The following is a 16,680-nucleotide window of genomic DNA, read 5'->3' on the forward strand; positions in this document are numbered from 1 at the left end:
TCAGCAATATAATGTAATTTAGAAAATTCTTCTCTGGCCCATGCCAATTTTAGCAGATACCAGTTCAGTAATTTTCACATAATCCTGCAGCGTAAGAAACAAAGCTTGACAGAGGTCATAAAATAAATAGGGGGCAGAGAAGATCACATGTTACAGTTTTCTTCCATTTTATTTATGAACCTGTGCCCTGACAAGGCTCCTGAGGGCTCAGGTTTTAAGAGCATCTAAGTGGTGGTGGGTCTGCTGCAGGCAGTTATAGATTTAGAAAGTAAGACAACAGGGTGAACTTACATTGTGTTTTAGAGTTGTAAATGTCTTCCAGAAACCTGCCTTCTTAGATGGTTTGGTGTAACAAAAAGAAAATATTCATTTAAAACAAAACTACACAAATAATATAGCCTGTACTGAATGAAAAACTGCTAAACTGTATAAAAGCCAAACTGTCTATGGATACTGCCAGAGAAAACCCAGGATTATTAAATTCCTAGATTTACAGCAGTGGTTTAACGCTAAAGGATCCATTTATTAAGCTTCTTTCCCAATAAAAAGTGTATCACGGGCCAATTGATGGGGGCTGTTAGGGCGAGTACCACATGGGCATAAAATCCCTTGGTTCAACTCCTGGCAGCACTATTTACTGCAAACAACTTTCCTACATTTCCTGTCTTTCTCTGCTCTTTCTGTCAAATACAGGCATAAAATGCCCAAATGAAATAATACATGGACATTACCAGTATCTACCATACACTTTACATGTAGTGCACTGACAGAATCAGTATAACAGGTAAGATACTGGTGGTTTAGAGGCTTTGTACTACAGCAGACAAACAGATCCATGTGATGAATTTGCAGGAACATTCCTCTTGTCTGCTGTTGCAATTACTACAGATTCCATACGGTTTTATGAATGAAGACAGGGAACAATGTCTGTGATTTGTCAGGTGATGTTTTGAATGGGCTTTTAATTGCATCTTGTTCTGTTAGGCCAGTGTGGATGCCCCTCTTATCCAACACATACTCATCCAATTCAGCAAGTATGGGAAGAGACAAAACTATGCAAGCAAGCGCCTCCACCAGTTGGCAGCAGGACCGTTTCAACTGAACTGGCGGAGGGATAGAAAACCCTTTGACAGCATACAAAAACTTGTGAAACAACAATGTTGCTCTCCCTGCATGTCCCTTGTGTAGATAAAGACGAAGACTTGTCATTTGCTCCACTGAGTTGAAGAGTTATTACAAAGTAGGTAGGACCAAAATGCTTCTTTCATCATCAACAAAACGTCACATTTTAAAAAACTGAAAGTGCTCTAAAGCCTCCAGAAATCTAATTCATGTTAAATAATTTAGCTAAAATTGACTTTCTAAATTAATAACAGATATCTGTACCAAGTACAGCTCAAGTAAAAGCCCTGGTTGAGGTTGTAGTTATAATTTGTACACTACCATGTATATTCATGAGACATTGTGTTAAGTCAGAAATAAAGACTTGTTAACACCTCACTCCTGCTAGAACAGGGTCATCTAACAGAGGTGGACCTATTTTAAAAAGCTGCAGTGGAGAAATAAATATTATAAGGAGATGAAAGCAGCCGCTTCAGCAGCTCCGCTGTCATTTACTCTGAAAACACTCGGATGGACAGACAGCTGAACAGAAGTCAGTCAAACCCAGCTAAGAGCCACAGGGGCTAAAATAGGTAGAAAAAGAAAAGAGGAAAGGAAAAAAGAAGATTCGGGTCGAAGGAAATGATGGTCAAGAACTGAGAGGAAAGGGGGAAGGGAGAGGACATGCCATTTGAAGTCAAATCCCATGAGTTCTGAGAGGTTGGCTAATGACCTGCGTGGCAGTGTGTCCTCTGGGAGATGGAGAAAGGAAGCCAACCCTTCCCCTGCCTCTTTCTGATGACACATCACAATTAGCAGCAGGCATTTCTCTGCCTACAAAAGCCCCCAGATAGATTGACAAAGTGTTTTAAAGGCCATATGAATAATCTGATGCTGAAAATGCCATGCATAATTTCACATGCTTCTCCGATAAGGCCCAGGTAATCCTCAGCACTGACTCCAAATATGATAGCTAGCTGTATTTGAGGCACGAGTTCATCCATACATCACTGGCCTAGAACTTCCATCTTCAAAAAAGAGAAACTCTCGATTTCTTGTCAATTAGGCTATCCTCTTTGAAGGCAACCATTCGTAGCTGACAGACAACTAACTTCTGGCGTCTAACAGTTGTTAGTGTTGGGCTCCACCAAGGTCAGTTTATTCATCGTGGGCAGTGGGGCCTAGCATGGGGAAATTTTTGTTTAATGTATTCTCAGCACCATGCAGGTCTCAGGCTAAGAAAATGAGAACGCTCTAATGATGTCATTACAGTTATCTGAATTGAAGCTCTAAGAGTCTAAAATGTAAATGTTACTGCATGGCAAAGGCAGATGCGGAATTTCAAAGACATGGTAACAGAGGGTCTCCTGAAAGACACTATTGATTTGATTTGCATTAGGGAAATTGTAAGGATACAGTGTTGCAGGGATTTGACCCGTAACAGGGCCTGTAAAAAAAAAATAAAATACTGGATTCTGAAGAGCAGATGCCAACCATTCTGGGTTAAACCGGACCCAACTTTGCGGAAGAAGAATATGAATTGCCTCCTTAAGACTATGGTTCTGAGTGTTTTATGAAATAATGAACAACTGTGTTATGATTGAAACACATGCTCCTCATAGCTCATGGCACCAGTCCCACTCTAAAATTTGACCAGAGCAATTACATGACAGGCATGCTTTCATAGTGATGCTCTGCAATTGTGAAAGATTTCTCTTTTCCCTTTTTCTGGTAGGTTTGTTCTGAATGTTGTAGGATTTATTCTGACAGTAAATTAATTGTGGAGGGCAAAAGGAGCAAAAAACATTTAAGTGACTGGCAGACTGCTCCCAAAAGGATACTAAACTCTGGTGTGAAGCAGCAGACATCAGGAGAGAAGAGAGTTCACACGGGCCCCATCTGCACATCTAATTCCTTGTGAGTCCACTTGGGACAATAGAAAAAGCTTGTGTTGGTGTTTAAGTGTTACAGAAAGACTGCCCTGTAATCAGTCTGCTGTATGTGAGCTAGTGTGAAAAGGAAATAAACACGTTAGTGACCTTGAGTCTTCCCAACAACACTAAAATGTTCAGAATGATTGAGCCACAGAGTACACAATGACACAATGTGATCCAGCTGTCCCACTTCCTTGTATGACATCATGAACCCGTTGGGTCCAGACTAGCTCACTGAGAGTCCTTGTGGTTCCTTCCTGTTTTTAGTGTCCGTCACAGCCACCGGACAGCCAGCCAGGATATAGCAAACCAAGCAGAGGGGTAACAAGGATGTTGGGAGAGATTACAGGCCATACAGGACTTTAAGGTCCAATACTAATATTGAACTATTGGTTTAATGGTACAGATTACTGACCCAAAGTATCAGTGATTAATAAATTCATTTTCTTATCTTGACTTAAATGTAGGATTTTACTTAATGTTACTTAATACAAAAATGTTATGACTACTGATCAGGACCGAACCCCCCCCCCCCCATAAAATAATGCTTTTTGCAATCAATCGTCAAATCAGTCTTTATTATCCATCTGTCAAAAAACAAAATAAAAGTACATTTCCTGCCTGATCTCTCACTATCTAATAAGGATATACTGTACAGCATCACTGATGTTGTTGCAATTCTGCTTACTTCTACCAAACAATTGGCAATGCCGCTGGAAATCCCTTAGCTTGTGCTGGTGAAGACACGTTTACTACAGCAGTGGTGGTTTGGACCACTTACTAAGGATATGAGGGGCTATTTGTTTTTGGTGGATTGCCCTCTGAACTTAACCATGTGATGCAAAAACTCTGCTTTGAAACCCACAAAACTTTAATTCTTCTACTTGTAATTGCAGTTTTTATGGTCTGTTCAATAACATAAATAACAGGGAGGGACTCTAGTCTGTGTACTGGGAGATGGCTTTGTTGGGCAAAACCACAATAATACACAAGTGCGCTTAGTGTGTGTCTATGTGATTACGTGTGCATCTCCACTGTGAGTAGTGTGTGAGGCATGTTGCCAATGAAAGCCTTGCAGGGTGGAGCACACATCAGCTGCAGCTGAACAGCTGGCCACTGTGGCCTAACACTGAGTCTGGCTTGAGACAAAGTCAGGCTGCCTCCCCCATGTTTGCCAACTGTGGCTGGCATGGCTACCCATTTTTATTCAACTACCCTGCAATCCATTTCCCAAAAGAGGGGAGGAGCTTGGGTGAAAAAAAGAATCAGGAAATGATAGGAAAACAGGATATCTCCAAGTGTTGTGCCCGCAGAAAATAATCCTCACTTTTTTGAGAACACCTAAATAAAAGACAAACTAAAAAGAAAGTTTCAGGTTAGGTTGTAGAGAGAATAAAATACCAGAGCAGGCCTGAGCTAGTGATAGTGGTAGACACAGTAAATGCTGCGGTATATCTGAGGAGTCAGGATTCTGCGTACTTTCCCGTCTTCATTTCCCCTGTGTCTGCAGGTCATGTAGGGGTCTCCATTTCAGCTGAAATGAGGTCACCAAACAAAAAGAAAAGAAAACCCAACACAAATGTTTGTCTTCTTCTCCGGCGCATATACATCCTCGGTAAGAAAAGGGGACGTCACTGCAGCTTTGTCACAGCTGTGCCACTGAATCAGAAAGGTGCACTGTGAAGTACGAAATATCTTTATTTTATACCCTATTAGAGCTGCAAAGGTCTCCTCTGATCCTCTGAGAGGTTGACAAAGGCAGATCACTCTCAAGTCAAAGGGGTCTTAGGTTTCATGAGGCCCATCTTGAACTATTTTTCTGTATGCAGGAGTTAACTGTGTTTTGAGTACGTGTTAAGGCAATCTGTCTGATCCAGTCTGTTTCTTATAGCATACAGTCAAGTCATGTGCTTTCCCTGGCCTCGTGAGCGAGTACAAATACAGGGACATATTGGTGGTATCACTTCTTCTGCTAATATTTATCATGTAATCACCACAAAAAGTCTTGCATTTCTACGATGGCCCCCCCACCCCAAAAAAAGGACAAAACAAGACTTGACCTCTATTATACCTTATTTTTGTTGATGGCTAGACCACAAATATGTGGTTTACTATTATGTGATGTGCGTTATCACAATACTAAAAACTTTCCGAAGCAAGTCATTTCATCCCATCTCAAAAGATGGAAATCTATTCTGCAATGTTGTCTGCTGCAACATCCAGCATTCATGACTCAGTGTTTGTTTCTGACTACCAATGAAGCGCATAAATGCTTTATCCCAAAACAATTGTCTGTAGCTCAATGTAAACCACTTGATAATTCTCCAATTTACCTCACTTAGCTTTAATATAAGACCCATAGTAAGTCTTTGCATCTTCTGGTTGACAAAGTGGCCCTGCATACTAAAAATAATTACAGAATAGGATAATTAATAACATATCCTGAAATTCAGCTTCATTGACCTCCAGGGACAGACACTTTGTTAAAAATAATTGATATTAGACATTGAATGACTCTCACAATAATCCCTCTGGAGCAGAAAACAATAAAGCAGCTAAATCGGCACCTCAATAAAACCGTGACAGGTTGGACACATCTGCACATTGTGTGTTGTGTCTGGTTGAGCTCAGTGTGAGTTTCTTGTGTCAACACAGGAAAATGTCAGGTTGAAGTCACCACTTAGCACCCAAGCACCGGGCAGCTCTCCTTTAAGGCCAGGGCATGCAGGCATTGTTAATGACTAAAGATAGTTGGACAAGACTGAACAGAGAGGAAAGCACCTCTTTATCCAGTCACAAAAATCCAAGAATCCAGTCACTTTTGGTATTTTACCAGTCAGTGTGGCTCCATTTTAGTACAGGTTGGTTATCCAGATGGTAGCTAGTGGAGTTGACCAATAGCCGCAGCACAACCAAAATGTACTACCATTTGACTTGTCATACTGTCTGTCTGACTATTTATTAAGAAGCCAAACTGCAGCATATTTAACATTGTAGTTGTGAGTATATAGGGGAAAAAGCAAGTAAATATGTAAAGCAGCAGTTTATTTCCATTATTTTTTTCCTCTTACTGCCTGCTGTATTAATAATTTGTCTAGATCCAGAGCAATGATTTGCTCCAGCTCTGCCTCAAAGTGCAGCTTCTTTCAGAAGCTTAGAGGACAACTGGGCCAGCCAGGCATGCTGCAGCAGCTTGCTGGGCCTCTGTGCCAGATAAAAAAGGTGAGTTGTTCACATTCCTGCTTCATGCACAAACTAAACCCCCGATGTCACTCACACATACACACACAAAAACACAAATGATTGAGTTGTTTGTGTGTGTGTGTGTGTGGTCCTCCAGTGTCCTGTGTGTTGTTTTTTCTAACCTTGCTTTGAGCAGGGAAGTGGAAAAGTTACAAAACTCTGAAAGTAAGCTTTGCTGCTCATTATAAACTAATCAAACCTGGGATAAAACATTTCAACAATTGATCTCTGTGCAGCAGATGGTGACAAAACACCGCTGCCTTATATCATTACAACATGAATATTACAGGGAAACCCACATAGGTTATTGACAAGCTTTCTCCGACACACCCACAAAAAAAGGAAAACAAACTGGCATGCAGAGCTGTTGTGAAAACCAAACTACACTTAAGAGGGTCGGTGTGATGAGAAAAACCTCTAGTTTATGTTAAGATTGCATTGACATAAGAATGGTGGACCAAAGGTTAGGGCATCTTTACGAGATCTTTCCTGGATTCATATCAAACCTTTAAGAGTATCTGCTAAAGATTGTCCCCACTATAGTTAATGCCCCTCCTCATTGTCGACTTCGTGCCACCTTTTATTGTACAACTAATGGTTCTGACGTCCTTTGTTGTGTTCTTGTAACCCCAGCATGGTGCCATGTAACACGCAAAACACATAAAACATTTCATTACACAGGAATAAGTGGCCTTGCTTTTAGGTTCAGGGAGGGTTTGAGTGAGAAGGGAGCAGGCCAACAGAGCCCCACTACTACTATAAAAGGAATGTGATGGGGAAGGGAGGGCCACTGCACCACCAACATTATTAGCCTATCATCTTACCAAAAAGACAGGGGAGGCTGAATGCACAGGCCAAACCAGAGGATATTAAAAAATAAACTTGCTTACCCCAGTCCAAAAACTCCAGGATGTTTTTCTCCCTCCTGAGTGGTGAGTTATTGCACTCATCGTAGAGGCAAACCAGGATATCCAGCAACGTTTCCACACTCAGGCACTGACCATTGGACTGAGCTGGCCCGTCCAGGATCAGCTTCTCCAGCTTCTTCAAACGCACCTCTCCCGACATTATTGGGGCTTATTGGTTTTAAAAGTAATGATGATCGGGGGGGGAGTGTGTGTGTGTGTGTGTGTGTGTGTGTGTGTGTGTGGGGGGGGGGGGGGGGTGAGCAAGCACCTCCTCGGCCTTTTAGTTAGCGCAGAGGGGCCTGTAAAGAAGTTTTCTCACCTTGAATGTATGTCGAAAATAATAAAACTTTGACTAGAGGACAAGCCGGAGATAATTCCACGTTAAAACCGACCTATTCATGACCGCCCTCTCGAGATCCAGCATCGAGTAGGAGGATAAGACGTGAAGCACTTCCCCATTTTATAATGCCTATCCCAACAGGGTGCATAAGAAAAGAAGTAGTCACAATTGCAGCCCCTGACTGCCCCGGGCCGGCTGATTTTGATGAAATCCCGACGCTTGCTGGAACTTTCTGGTCCCCTCTGTTTGAAAAGGGGATAAAAAATAATCGAGTCGATGCGGTTCAGCAGATCCCCCTGAGTTGTTGTGGTAGATCTATGGGATTCTCCATTCTTGCAGCAAACCCCCCCAAAAAAAAATGCAAGGCAGATCTGCAATGCTACAAAGCCCCAGCGCCCCTCCTCTGCTCCAGGAATGGCAGGGCGACACAGGCTTAGTTGGTAGCCTGCTAGGTTAGCTATCCGGCTAACAAGCGAGCTAACGTTAACGCGACTTTTCTCCGCTCGTAAAAGACATCGTTGCCCCCTTTCCCCCAGGAGTCCGTGTATAATAAGCACAGCGTTGACACGGATTGAATCAATTCGGCCTGTCTCGGCGGTGTGGTTGGGTTTTTTTTTTTTCTTTATCCAGACGGAAAATATCCCCCCTTGTTTTCACAACTCAGAGCTGGTGGATATGTTCTTTAAATCCCATCCTTCGTCCAGAAACCAAATGTCTCTTTAGTTTCTTCACAGTTCAAAAGCGACGGCTAGTTGGAGTTGCAGCGGCCCGGGAGTGGACCGTCAAAATGCGGGTCCTTGGTGAAGGTTACTGTGGAGCTCTCTTCATGTCAAAGGAAAGCTGTAGTCTGGTCTGGCTTGGTCCAAATACGGGACACAGCCTGAATTCCCCCCTGTCCTTCCCTTTGCTCTGCCTGCCTCCGCCGCCGGTCGGTCGCTTCTTTCCGCGTCTGCTTAGCGAAGCTACCAGCAGCCTGCTGCCAGAGACTTTGGACAGGGGAGACAGGCTAATGGACAACTCTGTCCGTAACGCCGCGCTGGATTGTGGGAAGTAAGGCTCGGTCATAAAATATGAATGAGTTACAAATGGACGCTTAGCCTGTACAGCTGCTTTTTTACGCGCTGAACAAAACAACTCATTAACCTTTGTAAAAACCCTGGTCTCGTTTTTTCCTTTATGGAAAATATGTCAGCTGCTAATAGATATGTTTCGATTCAGTAATTGGTCGCTTTTTTTTGGAGGGGGTGGGTAATTGTGGCGATTCTCCAACTTTTACGCATGCGTACAGCTCCGAGTCCTAACACACGCCATCTTTGCTGCGCTCCGGCGTTGGACTGGCTGCTCCTCCCGCTGTCATTGGACAATCTCCCTGCTTTACAGCATCTCTGGCTGCTGCTGCAAGGCAAAATCCCAGATCATCATCATGGCGGCCGGCACGGCATCTGCTGTGCGCAGGAGTGGGGGTGTGGTGGCGGAGGTGCTGGTGCTGGTGGCGGTGGCGGGGATGGTGTTGGCGCCGGGTGGTGTCAACATTGTGAATGGAAACTGCGGGCCGTCTGCCGGTGTGTGTGTGTGGCGTGGTGCGGAGAGGACTCATTTTCTCCAGACTGGAACAACAATGCGCGCTGTCCCTTTAACTGGATCTGGAGCACAGCGCTGTGCGTCAGTCGAACCTGTGTGCGCAGACCGGGGAGCTGTTGCAGTGCCTGTTCCTTGCACTGATGCAAATAAACATAGACACTTCTGGCAGGCTTATGGTAACCTGGCTACAGCTGACTCATGAAACCTATTTAGTTTTATAATGATACCACCTCAAGCCCACACGTCTTCTCTGGTGGCTGACTGCACCAAACAAAAATGCACTACACCTTGACAGATGGCACATGAGACCTCAGCCTGGAGAAGTGTCTGGCCTTTGACTCCAGGGTCACAATACCGAAGTGTGTCAGTTTCAACTCAAAATTTTCTGCCACTGAAACAGTTCTCTTCCCAGAGAGAGCAGATGACTAAGTATAGACAGGCCTGTAGGCTAGAGGAGGGTTTTCTGATGACTCTGAGGTCTGCTGTGTTCCTGCAGCAGGAGTGAATCAGATTTTTATATGCACAGGTCGGTATATGGGAATCGAATGCAGATCCATTCAGAAGCTGAGTCACACAGACCAGTCCTCAATGATTCAGACTATTGTACGTTTCATCTGCCCTGCTGAGTGAATTGTTTAGCTGGTCGACCAGCTCACATCGCCACCTTAAATTAGGTTGTAAAACACTAAATGTAATCTCATACCTCATTATAAAGGTATTATATCAAAAGTGATATGTGACAGGGTAATCCAGCTCTGTTAGATACAGCTCTTTGATGGAACATAGGACTAATCTATGAGCTTTACAGTAGTTTTAGAGTGTGTTACTTTGAACTTTTTATCATCTCTCGTTTGGAAATGTCCCGTCCTTTTGAAGCGCAGCTCCTATCACTGCTCAAAGTACATCTGTAAATGATTAACAACCCTCACAGCAGCTGAGTCTTAGGGGGTAGGAAGCCTTGGGAGTGCGTGCCTGTGTCTGTTCACCAGCACACACCAACATCTAATGAAATACTTGAAAATTTTAGAAAAATTTCAGATCAGCTCTGGTTGCAGTCCTTTTTCTTTTCCAGGCAGGAAAAAGGGACAAAGAGACACTGTGATGACATGAGAACACGCAGAACAACTTAGAGTGCAAGATGTGTCCAATAAAAGTATGATTGTGATGCTGACCAAGTTGTAATTTGAAGCACACTGTCCTGGCACGAGTGTTTATCAGAACCAGCTAAACACGACTCCATATATTCTTCTACGTGTACCCGCTGTGAGATAATTGATTACATTGGTTTGTAAATATCCTCTGTATAAGAGTGTGTGAGCAACAGTACATAACAGCCCAGTAACATCAGTAAACAGAACAAAATGTTTTCCATTTCACAACGTTTATGATACCATGGCACTGAAGAACCAGGTTGCCTTATCACAGGAAACATCCGGTTATATCCAGTTGCAATAGTTGTCATGTCTGAATCTGTAGCTTTTATTGTTGTTGTGATTTTTTTAACCTGTCTGGGAGATGTGTGGCACACAAGCATAAAACCTAATGTTTTGCTGACTTCATAAAACTAAAAAGTGCATTGCATTTGCGTATCGCCTTTTTGACCAACAATGGAAAGAATTATAAAAACTCACTTCTATGCATCTAAAATCTCGGAATATATCAAAAATATAAAATACTAATTTGGGGTATACTTCAAATGGTGATTTTTTTTTTTTTTTTATAAATTGAAGAAAATTAGGTAAAAAAACATTAAAGATGAAAAGGGGATGACATGAAATGAAAAAAGAGAACACCAGAGAAAAAGAGAAAGTTTTAAATTCAATATAGATTATTCGTGAAATGAATACGTCATGTATGTGATATCTGGTTTGGGAAAGCAGCTGTTAAATTCAATAAGTACAACGATGTAAATATGATTTTTTTTTTTTTTTTTAGGTGAATGGTCTCCTTAAGCCCAAGCAGTTTGTATCATGCTGCCATTGCGCCCTCTGGTGGATAAAAGGCTTCCCCACGCGGTTTACAGTCATGTCTGTATTTTATTGCTCTTCCATGAATCAATTGTGTGTATCCAGAGGACTGACTTCGAATATAAGACAAATAATAATAATAAATAATTATAAATGAATAAAATAAATAGTACAGGCACAATCCTATTGTCCATGAATGTCTTTGTGAGTATTTTGGCACAGCGGGACAACTTTTTTTGAAGGAACACACAGCTTCTCTTCTCTCTAGCATTTATTTTCTGAACTGCACTGTAGAGTGGACCCTGGTTTTCTGAAATAAACCTCCTAAAATTGTGTTTGATGCTGGCAATGGAAAGCTACGTCTAACACGTGTCCAGAAATCTCCGGGTTGACATCTGTCAGTCATATGCCTGAGGGCCACAGTTATGATTCACATCATTTTCCGATCTCATACTCTAAATCAATCAGTTTGCTATGGATGGAGTTATAGTCACCCTGTTTCTCAACTACAGTTATGACGAAACTTTGGCCACACCCTATGAACTACTTTCCCAGTCATGGCCTCTGAAGCTGTATGTAGCCAATTATTTTAGGGATTTTAATCAAATGATAATCTCATTCCACCTTCCCATATCCTGCACAGCAAAGATTTCTTCTGTCAATTAATTAGATGATCAAAAATATTTATTGTTAGTCCTATCTAATCATGTCTGATCCTATTTGGTTAAGTCTACTCTGCTGGGATTAAACCCTGTCTCAGCGCTGATTGGCCTGTCATTAGCTGTGTGAAATGCAATTAGACTGTCCTGTACTTTGCGGAGGCCATTGAGCAATAATTGTGTTGTCCTTGCACAGGTCTAGCGCTTTCCCTCTCTTACAGACTGATCGATGATTATTGGCAGGCGGCTCGATGGCTTCGATCCAGACTCGCAGTGTATCTTTGACGTTTACAGGCCAGCACAAAAGACAGAGGGCCTGGATGGGCCATTATGGTGCAAAGTGGAGCGGTTTATTCCTCCAAATATTTGATGTTAAGCTAAAGTTGACAATGATAGATCAGGAAGTTGCTGACAATACGACCATGTGAATAATGAGGATTTAACAGTACCCACCAACACAAGTTCAATATTGACTTTCTGGAGCAGGGAGCAGCTCCTGCTGTTCCCAGGGAGATGTCTGTAAAGAAAGGCTGTGATATGATGTGCAAACCTAATGGAAAACACACCACAAACACAACATATCTTCCTCTGTCATATTTGTCTATAAGTATTTGAAGTTGGCTCTCTACAAACAGCAGCTTTTCAAGGGGATTTCATGTTTCACAAATGGAAGGGAATGACCTATAAATTGGACTGCTTTCGAATGCAAATAGCTTGGATGTTAATTAACACCTGTGTTGTTGATTGTGGGAGCTTGTTGGCCTTTGATTGAAAAGAAATGGCACCTCAGAGCATCAGATGTGGCTTTGAACTATGCAACTTGGCTTTGATTGGCAATGGGAAGGAAGAAAGACTGAGAAATATCACACAAAGAGCTTCTTAATTTCCCGAATTAGGGGTTGTAATGTGAGGAAAGGAGGACAGCGCGGGCCTATGTATTTCAGGCTTTGGAGAACTTCTGGCTGCACTGGACAAAAGATCTACTCTGAAATTTACATGTCTGTACTGACGAGTCGGACAGCAGACAATCTGATATGCCAGTGTGGATATTAGGGTTAGCCTTAGCTTTGAAGATGAGTTTTCCTATTACTGCTATGCTACAACTGGGATGATCTAAAATGAATTTTTCTGTTTGTCATTTAGAAAAAACTCAATATGGTTGTAAAGTTTGTGCATCAATTATCAATGATAAATGTGTTTGTTTCTAAATGTTATGTGCATTTAATATTAAAGTCATGTGTTATATCACATCGGTAGATGTTTAAATATTTAGTGTTCTTAATTAAGGGAACGTAATTAATACTGTCCCATCATATAAACTAAGAAAACTAAGAATGATTTTATTTTCTTATGATTTGATTTCGATTTTCCATCAACAATTTAAGAATAAACATGAAAATTTGCAGATCAAAAAAGAAGAAATGTTTTTAGATTCTACAAAGAAATAACACTAGCTGTGTTTGGTATGCACAAAAGAAGGCATTATTTAGTACATAATTCTGACCTATTCTTACATATAAGTTACATTTGAAAAATTGCAAAAAAAAAAAAAAAAATGTCACATTTGCACTAAAACCGATTAGTTGTGTTTAAAGGCTAAAACAAAATGTAGGTGGTGAAAGTATCATCATCATGTTGAGGTCCTAACGTATGTTTGGACACATGACTGCCTTGACCAGCAATCAAGTGGATAATTTAAGTATCTTTTAAGTGTCATAGTGTGAACTGTTTCAGCAGCACACTTTGTGATATTGTACAGCCCGCAGAGTCACAGTGTCGTGGTGTGGTCTCAGGGGCCCGGCGCTAATTAATAATTTGTCTTGCTTGGGAGCTGTAGGCAGTGGCTGGAGCGAGCAGGTCTGGCAGTCATCTGTCATTTGCTCTTCCTGTGTGTCCCTTCAGTCTGTCTGACATCTCCAAGCAAACACAGCCCAATACACAACCACAGGCAGGGCCTTCTGGGCAGCCAGTGAGAGCACCCCTCTTCTAATGTTTGTGTGACAAAAAAGGCAAGGCAAATCCTCGCAATGGAATCAGATAATCACCAACCTGTGAAGAGCCTCCCCCAATCCACATCCACACCAGCCCCCCGGCCCTTGGATTAACTGTCTGTTTGGCTAATAATTTTAATCTGCTCGAGAGGGCCAAGAATGGGTGACAGGGCTCCGAATAAACATCTAATCCTCTGCTCCCCCTCCTTTCTCAAGGCTCTGCACCACTTCCTCCTCGGCCCCCTGTTCATACACTTGTATCCACAGTGGACAGACTGGATGGCACATTGGTTTTAGTCCCGATCTTTTTAGCTTTGGCTGGACAAAAACCGATCCCCAGAAATAAGGCTGCTATGTGACAGACTGTTGCCAGACTGCCCCGGTCTGACATCGTCCAGTGGAATGTACACATTAGAGTGTGGGCTGTGTGTGTGTGGACAAGGGTGCGACTGAGGAGAGGGCACTTCAGGTTCACAGGGTCAAGAGATGTCTGTCTGGGGCACATGTGTAGCAAAGGGGGGGGGGGGAAATATACAAAATTTGGAGGAATAAAAGGGTCAAGACAAACTGATTAATGAATTGATTTTTCCTGCTAAATGAATAAACCTGCCTGAAGGTCACACTTGTGAATACACCGTTTCTGAGTGTCTGATCGATTGGAAAATAGTACAACACGTAGAATTAAGAGGACGTGATCAAATCAGATGTTGGTTTCTCAGATCTTCTTCAAAAAAATGTCTTACCTTAAATTATTTTTGTGCAATCATTATCTTAACAGTTTTAGCTTTTATATAAATCTATAGATTGTCTAGTTGTTGACCCTAAAAGATTTATACGATGAAAAAAGCAGATTTTGGACACTCACCCTGACATGAAATGGAGCATCAGGCCACCGACATCAAGCACAGTTTTAGTGGAACTATGGTGACATTACACCTCCACAATACGGATGGCACTCGAGTCTAATTGTTGCTGTTTGAAGTATGGCCACTTAGATATCCTGTTTAGGATGGGGCTGTATTGTCGCACCTTTGTTCTGATAAGGGTCCCTGCCCCCATAGACAAAGTGCGAAAGACTGGGAGGGCCGCAACAATATAAGGGGCCGGGATGTCTGCGTGCCACCATCAATCTCTGGGTGACTTGTGCTGCTTGTGCTGTTTTGTTTTTTTTTTTTTTAACTCATGGATTTCCTCCGGGTTTGTGTCCTGTTCACGGCTCTCGTCGGCCTCGCCAGGGCTTTTACGCACCAGGATATGAGGGAGGCGCTGCTGAAGAAACTAGGCTTGGATGAGGTTCCCAGAATCCAGAAGAGGGATTTGGAGAACCTGGTCGTTCCAGCTCATATCAGAAATAAATACCTGTCCATGCTGAAGATGCACCACAGCAGGAGACGCAGATCCCTGCCGAGCCTGGCGGGCATCCTGAGGGGAATCCCCGGCAATGCAGGTAACGACCTTTCACATTGTGAATAAATACAACATCTCATGTGAAGGAAGTGTATACGGAAAGAGCTCTGACAGCGGCACGGCGGCGCGTAATTGCGTGACAGTGCGCAAAAGCATTTTACGCGCCAGGTCTCCTTTAGAAAATACACATTTTAAGACGCTTGCTGATGAAAACCGCCTTAACCGCTTGATTTGTATCGTTGTGTAGACATCTCCGGGGAGTTTGTGTACTCTGACACCACTCGGTATCGAATGGTGTTCGACATGGAGGCGAGGATCCCGGAGAACAGCGAGGTGACCATGGCTGAGCTGAAGCTCTACCAGCGGGCCAACTACCACAAGCGGCTGACGGTGGAGAGGAAGAGCCACCGGTCCGTCAGCAACGCCCGGGTCAGCATCTACTGGGTGGAGGTCCTGCCCAACGGATCCAACCGGACCTCGCTGGTAGACTCCAGGTAAAAGGATCATTCCGCTCACATGCAGTTTGGAGGTGACACCGGCGTGTTATCTTAACTATAATTCGATTGTGTTCCCTCGCAGCTCTCCCTGTCTTCTAATTAATCGTCCTTATCTGCCGCGTTCACAGGTTGATCCCCATTCACGAAACCGGCTGGAAGAGCTTTGATGTGACCCAGGCGGTGCACTATTGGTCCAGGACGCAGCAGAAGACACCTATGCACCTGGAGGTGTGGATCGAGGGCGAGAGACCCGGCAGCTACGCGGCAGAGATGGCCAAGAGTGTCCACTTTACCACCCAGGAGCAGACGGACAACACCTTGGGGAAGCCCGAGCTCATCCTCTACACACTCAACCTCGAAGAGTACGGGTAAGGGCGCCGGCTTTTGATATACAGGAAATTGTATCAGTGTGACAATTAGCCCGCGGCCTCTGTTGGTTTCTGACCTGTCAACCATTCATCAGTGGAGCGGCAGCAGTGTGGCACAGGGGCGTTAGTTAAAAGCCACCTCTGTCCAAACTGCATTTAATAATCCTGACCCTGTTATTGGCTCTGAAATTGTGGACAATGAAAAAAATAAATAAATAAAAAAAAAAATTATAGTTGTTTAGCAGGCAGGGGTGTAGCTAAAACATGCTGGTTCCCCTGAAGCACCTTTATGGCCACCCCTCCCAGAACCATGTGATCTAACGTTCAGAATTTCCTCCTCAGTTCTCGTGGAGACTGTGAGGTCAGCCAAAACAAAGACGCCTGCTGCAGGGAACAGTACTTCATCAACTTCCGGGCACTCACATGGACGCAGTACTGGATCATTGAGCCGGCGGGGTACCAAGCCTTCAGGTGCACAGGAGGCTGCAAGCAGCCAAAGCGCAACTATGGCTACGGGGAGCGAAGGTGCACTGTGTCTGAGAGCGCCCCCCTACCAATCATGTACCTGGTGAAGAAGGGGGACTACACCGAGATAGAAGTGGCTGAGTTCCCCAACATGATTGTAGAAAGGTGCGCATGCACAATGGACAATTTGTCCATAGTGTGAAGTCATGGAAAACAGCT

General features: G+C 43.3%; 2 protein-coding genes across 9 annotated transcripts in view; one reads left to right on the top strand and one right to left on the bottom strand.

The window, feature by feature from the left end:
* The window catches only part of cdc42bpab (CDC42 binding protein kinase alpha (DMPK-like) b), a 70,663-nt gene extending 62,176 nt beyond the window's left edge, over positions 1–8,487 (bottom strand). For all 8 annotated transcript variants that reach the window (XM_029495916.1, XM_029495915.1, XM_029495914.1 and 5 more), the window contains exon 1: positions 7,169–8,487. In XM_029495916.1, the coding sequence (XP_029351776.1) occupies positions 7,169–7,346 (178 nt within the window). In that variant the 5' untranslated portion in view covers positions 7,347–8,487. The remainder of the gene's footprint in view (positions 1–7,168) is intronic.
* A 6,419-nt stretch (positions 8,488–14,906) lies between these two features.
* Positions 14,907–16,663, top strand: lft1 (lefty1). The gene is made up of 4 exons (XM_029496967.1): positions 14,907–15,171; positions 15,379–15,625; positions 15,757–15,996; positions 16,339–16,663. The coding sequence occupies exons 1-4, from the start codon at positions 14,907–14,909 to the stop codon at positions 16,661–16,663; spliced, it is 1,077 nt and encodes a 358-aa protein (XP_029352827.1).
* The last annotated feature ends 17 nt before the right edge of the window (positions 16,664–16,680 follow it).

The sequence above is a fragment of the Echeneis naucrates genome, chromosome 24, assembly GCF_900963305.1.
Source record: "Echeneis naucrates chromosome 24, fEcheNa1.1, whole genome shotgun sequence".
NCBI classification, from domain to species: Eukaryota; Metazoa; Chordata; class Actinopteri; order Carangiformes; family Echeneidae; genus Echeneis; species Echeneis naucrates.